The 15527-nt window shown below is 38.2% G+C and overlaps 1 protein-coding gene across 3 annotated transcripts in view; it reads left to right on the forward strand.

Moving 5' to 3' along the window:
* The window catches only part of ERLIN1 (ER lipid raft associated 1), a 38198-nt gene extending 24479 nt beyond the window's left edge, over positions 1-13719 (forward strand). For 2 of the 3 annotated variants that reach the window (XM_036065108.2, XM_078077245.1), the window contains 4 exons: positions 574-665; positions 8024-8113; positions 9159-9238; positions 11415-13719. In XM_036065108.2, coding sequence (XP_035921001.1) covers positions 574-665; positions 8024-8113; positions 9159-9238; positions 11415-11636 — 484 coding nt within the window. In that variant the 3' untranslated portion in view covers positions 11637-13719. The remainder of the gene's footprint in view (positions 1-573; positions 666-8023; positions 8114-9158; positions 9239-11414) is intronic. The other variant, XM_078077244.1, reaches the window with a different exon arrangement.
* The last annotated feature ends 1808 nt before the right edge of the window (positions 13720-15527 follow it).

Raw genomic sequence — 15527 nt, forward strand, 5'->3', positions numbered from 1 at the left:
GCCAGCCATTTCCATTATTAGAAAGCTCAGATTCTTAGAAAATTTCTTCCTTACATTGAGCCCCAGTTCACCACCTAATAACTGCCACCTAATTATATCTCCCATACAACAAATAGGGTAACTGCACAAGAGTGTCTGCCTGAGGAGGGGCTGAAATCTAGCTCCATTCTTCTTACCAGGCTATGCACCTGAGGGACTGCATCTGCCCAGAGGGTGTTGCATTTTGCTAATTGGCCAGGTGCTATATGGGCTAGCTGGAAGCCTAACAACAAAGGAAGCATTTATATACTCTAGGTACTTGCAGATCACAGGCCTTTCCATGATACAATTAGAGGAAAAGGTCAGACTGAAATTCAAATGTATAAATTGATTCCTATATCTGGGTGACTTTGGGCAAATCATTTAACCTTTCAGCCTCAGATTCATTATAAGTAAAATGGGGTAACACCTCTCTAGGCACCTTAATGGATCAGAAAGTTTGTGTTGCAAATGGTTCTTTGACCCACCATAGAGTTAGATTTACTGCCTGTGACTGCACATCATTTCTAATTTTTATAATATTTTGCTTCACAGGGAGGCTGAAAAGACAAAGCTTCTTATAGCTGCACAGAAACAAAAGGTTGTGGAGAAAGAAGCTGAGACAGAGAGGAAAAAGGCTGTTATAGGTACTTGGATTTCTTTCTGAAATGGATGTCTCTAAGTACATGTGTTATGAGTTTGTCCTGTTCTTTGTCAGTCTGACTCTGGATTGATGGGATCAAATAAGATTGTATCATACATGGTGGAGAATTCTAGAAACTCTTTTGTATATTCAGATGTCCTACAGCCTTTAAAACTAGATGGTGCCAGTACTTAATGAAGTGCTTTGGCTCTCCACCATGTCTTTGGCCGCTACTGCTTTTTCAAGGACAAGAAAAATGGATAGGGTTTTTGGGCAACTCTAGCCTCTGTGTGGTAGAGTTTTGTTCATACAGTTTAAGAATAGGGAAGTTTTTTGGCCAAAGCTCAGGATTATAGTATGCATCCTTGCTGTTGACATGCACCGAGTTTTATCTGGATGGATAGATGTCCTCTCCGACAGTAGGGTAGGATTGCTTATAGCTTATTTTGAATCACAGTGATTTCCCTCACATTCCAGGATACTGTATATTGGACTGCCCTCTTAGGCTCTCAGTCATTTGTTCCTTGGGATGCTGAAAATTTAAGAAGTGCTTCATTGACTATTTCAAATATGCAGGAATGCACAGAGAATAGTAAAATTAAGGCTTAATATTTGCCACATTTCTTCAGATCATATTTTCTTTTAAGAATAGATTTATCCATTTGAAGCCTCCTGTGTACCCTTACCTGGTCCTATTTCTTGACCTCCCTTCTCTGAGTAGCTTCTATTTTAAAGTTTTTATGCAGATCTTTCTGTCCATACTTTTATACTGTAACTGTAAATATGTAACAATAAACAATTCATAGAATTGTCTTAAACCATAAAAATGATATCAAACTCTTACCTTTTATTCCACAACTTGCCTTTATTTTACCAACATTGTTTGAGTTTTATTCATACTGATAATGTGTAGATTTAGTTAATTTTTAACTGCTGTGCATTCATTCTGTGAGTGAACCTCAGTTCATTCCGATAGATTACTGTTGAAGAGTTAGGTAGTTTCTAGTTTTTCCATATTATGAACAGTGCTGCGTATCCATGTCTCTTTGTACACACATTCAGAGTTTTCTGTGGTAGTGCTACTCAGCATGTAGTGTCAGTCAGTGCCCTGTATCACCAGCTTTTTGTTTCTGATCCATAATGAGGTGACTACAGAAATTGAGAATGAGTGCTTAGAAGTTTTTACAGTATTACACAGTAATTTTATGTCTGTTGAGTCTAATAATAAAAAACTGGAGCCTGTGTTTTTGTTTCTAATATTTTTCCTAGTAATTTTTATTATAATTTATAAAATATTGCTTCTTAACAGACTGAAATACAAATAAGGGGAGAGGTTGCTTTCCCATAGGTAGTTTGAGAAGCATTGCTCTGGAATACGTATCTCAAAGTAGAATTGCTGGGTCATAGGGTACATACATCTTCAAATTTATAACATTCAGTATTGCCAAATTGCTCTGCAAAGTGATTCTACCATCTTACCTTCTCTTCAGTAGGGTCTGCGTTCCCATTCCTTTGTTGCCTTACTGAATTCCCATTTCTGCATATCCTCTTCAATTCTTAGAGTTATTAGACCTTTTAAAATTTATGTCAGTGTGATGGTGGACACATATCACATAATTTCAGTTTGTATTTCTCTGATTACTAGGAAAGTTCAATATTGTTTATTGGTCATTCAGGTTTCTCTTTTTCTGTATGTGAATTGCCTGTTATAGTATACTGTTAGCCCATTGTTCAGTTACTTTTTTTGAGCTGATTTGTAGTTCTTTATATCTTCTGGATATTAATCCTTTCCCAGATTTATGCATTACAATATCTTCTCTTACTTTGTGGCCTGTCTTTGAACTTTATGATGTCTTTGACATTCATATATATTTAATTTTCATGTAATCATATTCATCAGTCTTTTCCATTCTGATTTGTGCTTTTTCTATCCCATTTAAGAGTTCTTTCCCAACCTCAAAGTAATAATTTTATTCTAAAAGTTTTACGGTTTTGCTTGTCATATTTAGATATTGAATCCATTTGGAATTTATTTTAGGGTTTAGTGTGACATTGGAATTTAGCTTATTTTTTCCAAGTAGCAAGCCAATTATTTTAGACTACTGAAAAGTTCATTATTTCCTCTATTTATTTCTAATGCCACATCTGTCTTATAACAGGATACTGTATATAAATTGTTCTGTTGCTAGGGTCTCTGGTTTAATTTCTTGGTCTGTCCTTCTCTAGAATTACCTTGTTTCAATTACTGTCACTTTTTATGTTAAATCTTGCTATCTGGGAGAGCAAGTTTCTCCTTAATTATTCCTCTTAACAAATCCTAACTATTCCTAAAATTGTCTTGGACTATCCTAGGCTCTTCATTCCTCCATATAAATTTTAGAATCAGCTCAAGTTCTATAAAATGCTGTGGTGAGGTTTTGATTAGAATTACATTATCTGTACATGTCAATTTGGAGAGAATTACAATATTTGTGATACTGAAACTTATAAATCTGTTTATATTTCTCCGTTTATGAGAAATGCCTTTCAAAAAAGTGTTAAAATTTTCTTCTTAAAGTTCTGGCACTTTCTTTCTTAGAGTTTTATTCCTATATATTCCTCAAGTTTTTTGCTATTATAAATAGGTTATTTTTTTTAAGATTTTATTCATTTATTCGAGAGAGAGAGACAAAGTGAGAGAGTGCGTGCATGAGCACGGGGGAAGGGGCAGAGAGGGAGGAAGAAGGACAAGCAGACTCCGCTGAGCACAGAGTCCCAAACAGGCCTCAACCCCACGACCCTGAGATCACAAGATCATGTCCTGAGCAGAAACCAAGAGTCAGACAGACGTTCAACTGATTGAGCTACCCAGCTGCACCAAATAGTCTCTTTTTTGAAGGCACATTTTCTGACTGGTTTTTGCTTTTGTAGAGGTATGCTGTTAATTTTGTTTGTTTAGCAGTCTTGCTGAAAATGCTATTTCTAATAGTCTCCAATTTCCCATGTGTGAGCAGTCACATTGTCTTCAGATCAGGACAGTTCTGATTTTTTCTTTGTAGTTCCACGTCTTTTTAGTCTTCTTACCTTACTGGTTTAGGCTCTGATTTACAGTGCAGTGTTGAAAAGAAAAGATGGCGACAGGTATTCTTGTCTTGTCCCTAACTTTAAATAGTCCCAGTGATGTTTGCTGTACTTAATTTTTATTGGGTTAATGAAGTTTCTTTCTGTTTCTTGCTTGCTGGGAGTTTTTATCATGAATGGCTGTTAAAACTTTGAGAATTTTTTCTGTATCTGTTGAGATGACCATATAATTTTTCTTTTTGAAGCTGTTAATGTGGTGAATTATATTAATAGATTCTCTTACTGAATTATTTTGCCTTCTTGGGATGAACCCACTTGAACATGATGTAGGAGATTCACCCCAATACGTTTCTCTTTATGTCTTGCTGATAATTTCTTTAAAATTTTTACTTTTATTTATTTATTTTTTTACTTTTATTTCATACATTTCAGCTTACAGTTTTTTTTTTTATTGTACTGTTACTGTTAGTTTTTTCACAGTTATACTAGCCTCAAAATGAGTCGGAGAGCATTTCTTCTTTTTCTGTGTTCTGGAACATTTTGTATAAAATATGTTATTATCTCCTCTTTGTAGGTTTGGTGGAACTCACTTGTAAAAACCATCTTGGTCTAGTGGGGTTTATGCTTTTTTGTATGCTTGTTTGTTTTTTGTGGTAACATTTAGCCTGCTGATTTAATTTGTATACCAACTGTAGGTCAGTTTCAGGTATTTGTTTCTTTAAGTTTGGGCAGTTTTATTTTTCTAGAAAATTGTCATCTGAAATTTCAGATTTGGGAGCATAAATTTGCAGAATTTTCTTCTGATTTTTAAAACTGTCTACCAAATATGCATGCCTCCTTTTCATTCCTAGTATTGTTTATTTGTGCCTTCTCTTTTCCTGGATCAGTTTTGCCCAGAGGTCTGTTATACTTTCTTTTCACAAAACTGCATTTTGATTTCGTTGATTCTACTATCACTTACTTTTCAATTATATTATTTACACTTATTATTCTCTCCTGCCTTTTTTGAGTTTTCTCATTGGTTCTTTTCTAACTTCTTGAGTTACTTAATTCTTTAGTTTTCAGTCTTTTCTGATGGAAACATGTAAGATTATAAATTTTCATCTAAGTTCTGCCTTAGGTACATCTCACAAGTTTCGAAATGTAGTTTATTGGTGTTCAGTTTTAGTTTTTAAAAAACATTCCCATTATGATTTCTCCTTTCACTTATCAAGTATTAAAAGTATTTTTTTCAGATTGAATGGTTTTTTAGGGGGCTACCACTTTATTGTTGATTTCTAATATTGCATGATAGTCAGAAAATATGATCTGTTACATGGATTCTTAAGTATTTGTTGAAATTTGCTTTGCGGCCTGTCAATACATGGTACTTTTTTGGTAAATGTTCTGTGTATGCTTGAAAAGACTGAATGTGTTTTCTTTATTTGTCAGATGCAGTTTTCTCTATATATATATCCATTAGGTCAGGCTTATGAATTGTGTTGTTTACATCTTCTGTATTCTAATTTTTGCCTTCTTGAGCTATCAGCTACTGAGAGAGGTGTGTTAAAATTAAAATCTCCCACTATGACTGTGGATTTGTTGACTTGTAATTTTTTTTTCTTTATATATTTTAGGGCTGTATCATTAAGAGATTCAGGATTGTTATATCTCCCTGGAGAATTGCTCCTATTATGTAATAACCCTCTTTATTCCAGACACACTTTTTAGCTTAAGATCTGTTTTGTCTAATGATATTATAGCTATGCCAGATTTCTCTTGGTTAGTTATTTTCTTGATGTATCTTTTCCCATCCTTTTACTTTCAACTTTTCTATGTCATTATGTTTTAGGTGTGTCTCTTGTAAACAGCATATAGCTGGATTTTGTTATCTTATCCAATGTGAGAATCTGTCTTTTAACTGGTGAGTTTAGTCTTTTTATATTTATTGTGGTTACCGCTGTATTTGGATTTGTTTGTATCATTTAATTTTGTGCTATTTACCATGCATTTTTTCCTCTGCTTCTTTTTTCTCTTTTCTGATTGGTATTGAATTGATTGGATTTTCTTTATTCTTTTCTTCCTTTTACTTGATGAGAAGATTTATATTGTTTCTAGAATGTACAGTCATACCTATAAAATGTTAATAAGCATACCTGACTTGACAAAGTCTAAAGCTAATCATTCTTTCTATCCTCTTAAATAAAACCTTAGAGAGCCTTAATTCTTATCACTGTCCCCCAGTTTTACATATTGTTGCCTCGTATTCTGGTTTTATGTTCTTTTTATTCCCCAATTAATTATTATCATTATCATCAATTCTTAGAGTAAACATCTATTTTGATTTATAAGGTGTTACTTAATTTTTTCCTCTCCATTGTTTTTGGCAGTTCATTCTTTTTTTTCTGCTAGTTTGTTGTTGTTTTGTTTTGTTTTGTTTTTTCAGTGAAGGTTAAGGAGTACATACTTAATCATTCTTCTATGGTCTGAAATGGTTTTATTTCATTCTTGAATGGTAATCTAGCCTACGGTTCTAAGCCCAACAAAACTTACTTTTCTTTGTCCTGTGGCAGTATTATTTAATTTTTGTTTGGCTTCCTCTTCTTTTTCTTTTATGATTTTTCTCTATGTTTTTGGGTGTTTCGATTTCACTGTGATGTGTCTAGGTAGAGAAAAGCGTACTTCTCATTGGGCTGGTGGGTAGAGTTTTTTAGCCTGGAGTTGAAGCCCTCTAGTGGTCTCGATTTTATACGGGAGTCTCAGTTCTAACATCTCAAGGCCTCATCTCCTGGCCCTGCATGGGCAATAATCCAAGTCCCTCTCCCTCACTTGTCTAATAACCACCACCAAGGCCACCACTGTACTGGCTCTCAGCTCTCCCTTTGCTTATGTCTCTTGAGGAGCTCTCCTCCTTTCTTACGATCTTAGCCATGCATTAAAAAAAAAAAAAGTTGTATTTTGTCTGGCACTTTAAGGTGTTGTTAGCTGAAGGGTTTTCTCAGCCTTCTCCATCATTTTTCTAGAACTGTAAGTCTACTCTTGCTCTTTATTGGTTTATCCCTGTACGTCAGAGAGCAGTGTTAAATGGGATGACTGCAACAGTTTCTCTATGTTGAGACACCATTCTCTGGGTCCTAGCTGTAGGCTCCAGATGCCTTAAGTGTTATTCAAGTTTTGTCTTGAGTTTCTGCTTATAGGTAAGTTTCTAGTCCAGTTGAACATTGTAGTGTATTTGGAGGGTGGTGTGATATAGGTTGATTTTATGCTAATGAGGAAATAGGAAAGTATGTGCCGGAGTTGTTGCTAAAGGATACTGGATCTCCTGGAAATAAGAAGCCACTTGGAAATTTTTTTTCTACTGTGCACTTCCCCCAAGGGTCAGAGATAAGATGTCTTAAAATACTAACCCTCTTTGGCTGAAAAGGAGAATTGAGGAAGTTCTTCAAGAATTGCAATGATTGAATTCAAAGTGTAATTAGAGTCTTTCTTCCCTGGTCCTGGATCCTTTGGTTAGGCCACTGGTTTACTTGAGGGTGTTTGGTTTTTCCTGCTGCAGGTAACTTGTTCATCCCCAACACTTGTTTTTACAGTGCCAGAAGAATTAGCCAACTTTCTCTTTTATGTTCAACAGCAGTCAGAATTATACTTCTCTGATATTATTTTCATCTTGTTATTTCCCTGATGGTAACTTAACCATCAACCAAGTTGATCCTGAGTATATAAAATTCTTTAGCCTGTTACTGAGGATGGGAGTCATCTAGCCTTCTTTCTATTCTAATTATTTGTTGTCTTCTCTTGTCACCTGCCTCCATAATCACCTTTTCATTGTGACTTCATTCATTCTTCTTGTCTTTATGCTTTCTGCCATGTCCTCCTATGTCATGTCCATTATTTTCTTTAGGATTACTTCCAGAAGGCCTTTCTTGGTTTAACTTACCTTCCTTGTTCTTTCTTTCTCCTGCCATTTTATAAGATTGTTCTGTGTTACCATGCATTTATGTTGCTCTATTTTTGTTCTGAGTACTTTCATGAAGTATCATTTTTCCCATTAGCCTGTGGACCGTTGCTGTGTAATCCTATGAAGGAATGGAACCTTTTGTATTCCCCTTTCCCACAAAACTAGCACTGTCAACAGAACAGTGAAATAGGAAATAAATTCCCTTTTTTCTGTTGAGTAGTTTACAGTCTGGGTGGATAAAACTTAATGAAACAGCACATAAAAACCTAAATAATTAAATGTTAAGACAATGTGCTGCTAATTCTAAGTATTTCTGGAACTCGAGAAATATTTTTGAATGTGTCTTCTTTTGTGTATAATTATAGAAGCGGAGAAGATTGCACAGGTGGCAAAAATTCGGTTTCAGCAGAAGGTGATGGAGAAAGAAACTGAAAAGCGGATTTCTGAAATTGAAGGTACATCAGGGAGAAAAGAGGCTCTGACTGTCCCAAACTGCCTGTCTGCCTCAGAGATCAGGCTCTTGATTGTGGTAGGCGGGAGGGCCATAGTCAGAATAATCTGGTCTGGAGGAGGTGGCTGCCCTCAGACCCTAGACAAATTTTTAAAAAATTGTCAATACATGTTCAGCTCTTGGTTTGGTTTGTGATTATAGGTATCTCATCCTTTCATTTTTTGTCCTAAAGTTGTGGCTTATTAGCTACCACTTTGTTCTCAGGCAGACAAAATATGAGAATTACTCATAACCAGTTGTAAAGAACGAATAAGATAAAAAAAAACCCACCACTACCAGTTTCTTTTCTACCTGGCAACCAAAAAAATAAAAAAATTAGCTGGGGAAAAAAAGCCCCAATTTTCATAGAGGTTCTCAGACTTCTTGATTTCATAGAGTGAGATGTTGATGTTCTAGGCTCACAGTCTTGAAGACCAGACATTCAACCTCTTGCTTGTATACTGCTGCTTCCTATCATTCTGCATTAACTGATTCTGGATCAAATTTGGAGGGGGTAGGGACAGTGCAATAAATAGAGCAGAGCTTTCATATCTAGACTTCATTATTTTACTTGAATCCAGAGCCTGGGTAGGATGTGAGGCTTTTTGAGTGATGAGGGGTAGAGGAAAGAAGGATCAGCATTAGGTGGAAAATGAGCTGAGAGTTCTTTGACGTTGACAAGAGTATTCCCCTTTGAGAAGAGTCTATCTGGGGACTGGGATTTGAAAACTGCTAATGTTGTTAAATGCCTTTAAGTGATTGAGAAGTGCCTGGCTGGTTCAGTCAGTGGAGCATGTGACTTGATCTCGGGGTTGTAAGTTCGAGCCCCATATTGGGTGTAGAGATTACTTAAAAAGAATAAAATCTTTAAAAAAATAAAGTGATTAAAATATTAGGCAGTGGAGAAAGAGACCCCTACTTAACATAAAATCTGAACTCTTAACGCAGCTGAGGAAATAGATTACAACTTTCCTTTGTTTTAAACACCCTGACTCTATTTTGTTTCCTAGATGCCGCATTCCTGGCCCGAGAGAAGGCAAAGGCAGATGCTGAGTATTATGCTGCACACAAGTATGCCACCTCAAACAAGGTGACTGGCTCTCACCCACTCCTTATAATATAGTGTTTGGGATTTTGCTTTTCTTTGGGGCTGGAGTTGGGGGTGGGGCTCTAATATGATAGTGGTGATCTATCCAGTGTCAAGGAAGGGTAGTTTGACATCACACTCTCTGGAAATAGCCAATCACTTATCAAGACATATTGCACACTCATTGGGAAGAGAACTTTGTATAGTTCCTTGTAAAAGTGGGGAGCTAGGACAAAGGCACGGAGATATATAAACACAAGTCAGATACCATAAATCATCTATCCGTACTGCCGTATCAGGGCTCAGTAATCAGGAAAGGTGAGGGTCTTCTCATGGAATGACAGGAGTAACAGGAGAAGAGTAAAGTCCATTTAGAGTTGCTTCCCAGGTAAGGTAAATTTTTTGTATAAATGCTAAGTTTATTTAGTGTTTCTCATCAGCAACTTTCTTGGCATTATGAGATGGGATACTTTTTCATTGTTGAAGACTGTCCCATGCATTATGGGCTATTTTGCATCCCTGACCCTTGCCTGCTAAGCATCAGTAGTGCTCCCCACAACACACGTTTTCAAATGCCCCTGAGTACTGCTTGTTAACTGGATTTAAAAATATTCTAGTTGTGCGGAATTTTATGTGTGATAATTTGAGAAAGGAGGTTGGGTGATACAGGTGAACAGTGTTTGTATAGGGACTCGGGTCAGTCTAGGTTTAGAGAATGTAGGCCTACTTAGCAGGAATTAGGAAGAGGCAGCTAGAACCCCTGTGGTATTCTGAGAAGGGAAGGATATGACCAAGGTTTATAAAATTATTAATTGTAGAGTAGATCACAACATTGAAAGAGTTGAGAAAGAGGTTGCCAGTGTTTGGTGCGATTTAAAGGATTAGAGTCAAGATTTAAGGTATAGACAGGTCTTAAATTCTTTCAGTTTCGAAAGGAACAACATACTGTGGGTTCAGAAGAAATGATAAGACATGATAGGTTTATATAATGAGAATTGTCAGTACTTTGAAATCCAATATAAATTTAGAAGTAAATCTAGCATATTGCAAGAGACACAGCTCTATAGAAACAGAATGGAATTTGGTCAAGATGGAGACAAGTTGAGAAACTTGTGTATAAAACTAGCAATCCAAATCTGTCATGGGAGAAGCTGGCTGGGCACAAGTATCAAGACTTTGTCACTGAGGTTAGCCTTATGCTGAAAGGGACAGCAGTTTTATGCCATTTTGAAAAATGCTATTCAGATCATGATCTATATTACTAAGGCATTAGAAAGTAATTTGGTTATGCACTGTGACCAGATTTGATGGCAGTGTTTCAGCAGAGAGAGTGTAGACCCAGGGAGTAGAAGGTGTTGGGGGTGCTATGAAGGGCCTAGAGGACAGGCTGGGGACTTGAGATGAGGAAAGGATTACTAGGGAAGGTTCCAAGAGGCTTTGGGGGAAGTATGTTCCAGGGAATATTAGAAATAAATTTTGATCAAACCTCGAGAGATTTTGGTTGGATGTATCATGGCACCATGATTTAAATTAAAAACAAAAAAACAAAAAAATCCAAAACTGTGACAGGGAGAAAGAACTGTTTGATTGTCAAACATGTGTCCATCACAGTCAGTTTACACATCCAGCTTCTAGGTAGAGGCATGAGGCCAGACCAGGTGATTTCTTGAGATCTTTTTCCACTTTCAGAATGTGGTCAAGAGAAGCAGAATAACAGATGGTTGATGGTTATGAGCCCAGCGCCTATGAAGCTCTGCCACTCTCATCTATTGACCTGTTTACCTCTTAAGAGAACCTGCAGAGATTCCAGGCTGATTCCAGTTTGAACTCAGCTAGATGAAATAAGAAAGTAGATACGACAGCATTTTATAGGCTCCAAGTCACTATAGAAATGTTAGTTGTTATCATTGTTCCCAAAAACCCACCTCCTCAATCCTTTTTTTATTAAAAAATGAACGCTTCTCCCTGCATTAAGACATGAGCTTGTTTAAGGAACTTCAAGTCTAAAATACAGCTGTGAATGTAAGAGCCACACGTCAAAGTGAGAGAAGGTCATTGGCAATGACTCAGAGTTGAGTAATGATTCAGAAGAGCAGTAGGAAAAATGTGTAAGGAAAGAGAGAGATGACTATTGGACCAAAGTGTCCTGATTCCTTTGCTCTTGTTTGCCCCCACACAGCACAAATTGACCCCGGAATATCTGGAGCTCAAAAGGTACCAGGCCATTGCTTCTAACAGTAAGATCTACTTTGGCAGCAACATCCCTAGCATGTTCATGGACTCCTCTTGTGCTTCGAAATATTCAGATGTTAGGACTGGAAGAAAAAGTTCTCTCCTCTCTGAGGAGACTCTTGAACCCTCTGGAGAGAGCCCCATCCAAAACAAGGAGAGCACAGGTTGATGCAAGTGGTGGAAATGTACTCCCGTATCAGAACGTGGCCCAAGGGGTTAAGTGGGAACAATGGTTATATGACTCCTCAGATTCACAGAGAACCTGTGCTCCGTCTGTTCTGCCTCTCCTGTGGTAGCCCTGGTTTATCAGCCGATTGCAAGATAGAGCCAGTTGTCTGGCACCCAAATGTCTTTTCAGCCACAGTTTTATCAAGTATCCTGTGTGTCTTCCTTTCTGAACTGGTACTCATGAATGAGGGAAAGTCTGATGCTAAGATACTGCCTGCACTGGAATGTGAGACATTAAGTATATAACAAGCTGTGTTTTTCTAAGCTGAGATCTATTGAATAATGTTTACATTGGTCCCCGGGGAAATGTGTGCTCAGCCATTCAAGACATAGGAGGTCAGAGAAGATGGCCAGGATGCGGTAAGTGTAAAGAAGACCGATTACGCCTGGGGCCCAGGCTCTCTCTTTGGGGTCCAGTCCCAGCTTCATCCATGTGATTAGCATCTAGTCCACTGAAGTTCTCCAGGAAATGATCTTCCACTTGAGCAACCATTTACTTGATACTATTTGCACCTTTTTGTTTTCCTGTAGTCAAGTTGGTGGCCTGCTGGGATATGTACCTTGCCACCCAACCAGGGATTCCTAATTACTAGTTATTGCATTAGTAGGCTCAGAGATAGAGCTTGGCTTGAAGTTCTGGGTGAGATGAAACCTTTGCTTTGAACCAAAGCTCTGGGGCCCTGCATTCCCCTCCATTGGATGATGACTATCTGCGTCACTGCCCCAGGCCATTCATAACGAAGGTGCCTGGTTTTTAGCCACAGACAATTCCTTATATGTCACCTCTCAGCTCTGGCTGGCCAAGAGCGGGGCAGGGCTTTAACCAGAATGAGGAGCAGCATATAATTTCCCAGCTGTTCACTGCACAGTATTATATCATAATTGCAGGAAGTTTTCATTTTTAAAACTGGATTTGGGGTACATTTATTTGCCCCAGTACCTCTGCCTGAAGGCCAAGTCCTAGGGCTGCCATGGTTACTAGCACACTGATTCTCCTCAATATTGTTCTTCTGGAGCCTACATAGTGTGGAACAGAGTAACAGCATCTTTGGTCATCTTTGTTTCTTTTTTTTTTTTTTTTTTTTTTTTTACCTGGCTCTGAGATGCTGAAATCAAAGTTGTTCTCCAGCTTTCACCTTCCCTAGGAAGTCAGGATTCGACTGACTTCCTGGGCAGCCAGGGGATTTAATCTCCCATGAGAGGATGACAGAGTGAGTTATGAGTTAGCCTGTGGCTATGGGAGACCTATTTCATCTGGGCCTTTTTTCCCTTCGGATTAGCTTTCCTGAAACAGTGTGCCCCATAGTTAGGCCTGAGTGTGTGCAGCTTTTTAAGACACTTTTCATGTATACTGTGGTCAAGCCAGACAGAGAAGTCATGGGACCACTTCCAGAAACCTTTCCGCTGTCAGTCCTGTCAGTCTCATGACAGCTTGCGGGTTGTGCCAAACACTTTCTATGGGGAAGGAATCCCAAATTTGAGTGGGTCTTTTCCCTGGGCCTTATACTAGAGAGGCATTTGTAATAATGGAGAGAATCCTTTTTTAATTTTTGCTTATTGTGTACACTCTCTTTATGAATGGATCTTGTGTTCTCTAGCCCTTTAAAGAACCTTTGAACTATAAGAATAAACTATTCATCTGTCATGTATTGTTGCTGCAGATAGATAATGATTGTTGTGGGAAATTTGGGTCATTGACCTTTGTGCTTTCATACCTAGAGATGTTTCCTATTCCCATGAGCTAAAAGCTGTTGCCCCAAAGTGATGGATGTGGGTTTTCTTACAAGCCCCCTGGTGGCAGAATTGAGGAACAGGGAACTAGTGTTGTGAAGTTGTATAGAAACTACTTCCACTTAAACTCTCCTTGGAGTGTGCTTCCCAGTGCTCGCTCAGGCTCTAAGTCTATCCCTCCTGCAGGGATGTTCCTTTTGGCAAATATACACTGTAATCTTGAAGTCTAAATTTATATGTGAATTGCTACCTTTTTTTAAAAAAAGAAACCAAATAAAATTATTTTACTATCAGTGATTTGTATTTTTTCCTTTTGTCTCCATTATTTTCTGTTGTCTTAACATGTTCCTAAGGCTGTCTTGCCCATTTCAACTAGGTAACCAGTTTATTTTACAGTTTAACTCAACTGTAGAGGCTTTTCTTACGCTCTTCTCAGAATACTGTTTCCCAGGTATAAGAATTTTGAAAGCAGGGTTAACACTTTCTGACTCTCAGAATTTAACAAGGTATGTTCTGATTCTTGGTGGGATGTGGTCAGCAGCAGAGGAGGAAAGAGGGAGGCTGGAGCATTGTGCCCTTCAGAGGCTGTCTAAGAAGGGAGGAGGTGGGGCGGTTTTACTGAGGCAGACGGAAGGGACAAATTGTACAAATTATAACTGGCAGTGGTATGATGTAACTAACTTCTCTAATTCAGATGTTAGTCCAAGAGCCAAGGCTGGACCTGCTCTCCACAGCTCTCAACCTTTCTTTCCTGGGGAACAATTTCACAGTGATGTTGGACAGCAGGGCTTGGTAATTGGGAGTTTTGGGGAAAGCAGCCCTTTACTGGGTTCCTATGGGCTCCAACCCCATAGTATCCTATGTCTGCTGCTGCAGACCAAGGAAATTTAACTAATTCAAACCAATTATCCTGTAGGTCTGGGTGGGTATTAAAATGAAGTGATTTAGAACTAAGTAATTTCTGCCTCTTGCTGTGAAAAAGGAATCTTGTGAATTAGAAGTTGTGATCTCTGGTTGCTTTGTGATTAAGCCCCAGATGTGTGCATAGAAGGCTCTTTGTGATCTGGCCCCCACTGACCTCTACAGCCTGGGTCCTTGAATGTACCTTCTCTATGTCCCTTAATATATATTGTTCCATTGAGCTGGCTAATTTTTTTCCCCTTATAACTTCATCTTTCCTTTGCTAACTCCTGATGAGTCTTCACTTCTTCAAACAGGTCACCCTAAACTGTTGGCTCAGGTGAGCACTCCACATTTCTGCCTTGGAACATTTCACACACCTCACTTTACCTATTTAATGTCTTTCCTCACAAATGTTCAGCTCTCCAGGGGTAGGGACTGTGATTCTGCTCTTTCTTGGGCTGGTATCTATTGCTCATGCCTGGCCCATATGAGTTTTTGGTCAGTTTTGTTGCATGAAAGAACAAAAGGATGAATGTGAAATGCAGGAAAGTGAGTAGTGGGGAAAAAAGGACATAGAAGTTAGGGTAGAGTGTCTATGTGAGGACTTAATGTGTAACCATGGGAAGTTACCTAACATCTCTGAACTTGTTTACACATCCTCACGGGGCTCTTCAGTGGGTTCAGCAACATATTTTTATGCACTTAGCGTAATGATTTCTGCATGGTGATTGTTGGGGTGCATTTCTGCCTTCCTAGAGTGGGGGAGGCTGATCTAGGGTGCCAAGGCCCCTTCCCACTCTCAGAGAGAATGTGTAAAGGGGGCAGTGATTTCCAATAATGAGAATCTCATGAAATCTTATTTTTCATTATGGATTTTAAAAAGGAGGAAGAGATAGAAAATGTGTCTGCAGCTATAAGGTAATCAAGTGTCAGTCAACCTTCTTTAACCCAAATTATCTTCCAGGACCTCACATACCATGACATTTGAGATACTGCTGCTTCTAACAGTTAATATTTGTAGAGCGCTTTGCATTTACCGAACATTGACATGCACACTGAGGATGTAGTCAGTTTTTTGTAGTGATTAAGGGGTTGGGTTTTACATTTAAACAGTTATAAAGAATAGAAGAGGAGGAAAAGGTGCCAAACCTGACCAAAAACACTACAAAACAAATAGCTACCAATCTTAAAAATATCA

Source organism: Halichoerus grypus, chromosome 7 (genome assembly GCF_964656455.1).
Source record: "Halichoerus grypus chromosome 7, mHalGry1.hap1.1, whole genome shotgun sequence".
Taxonomy (NCBI): domain Eukaryota; kingdom Metazoa; phylum Chordata; class Mammalia; order Carnivora; family Phocidae; genus Halichoerus; species Halichoerus grypus.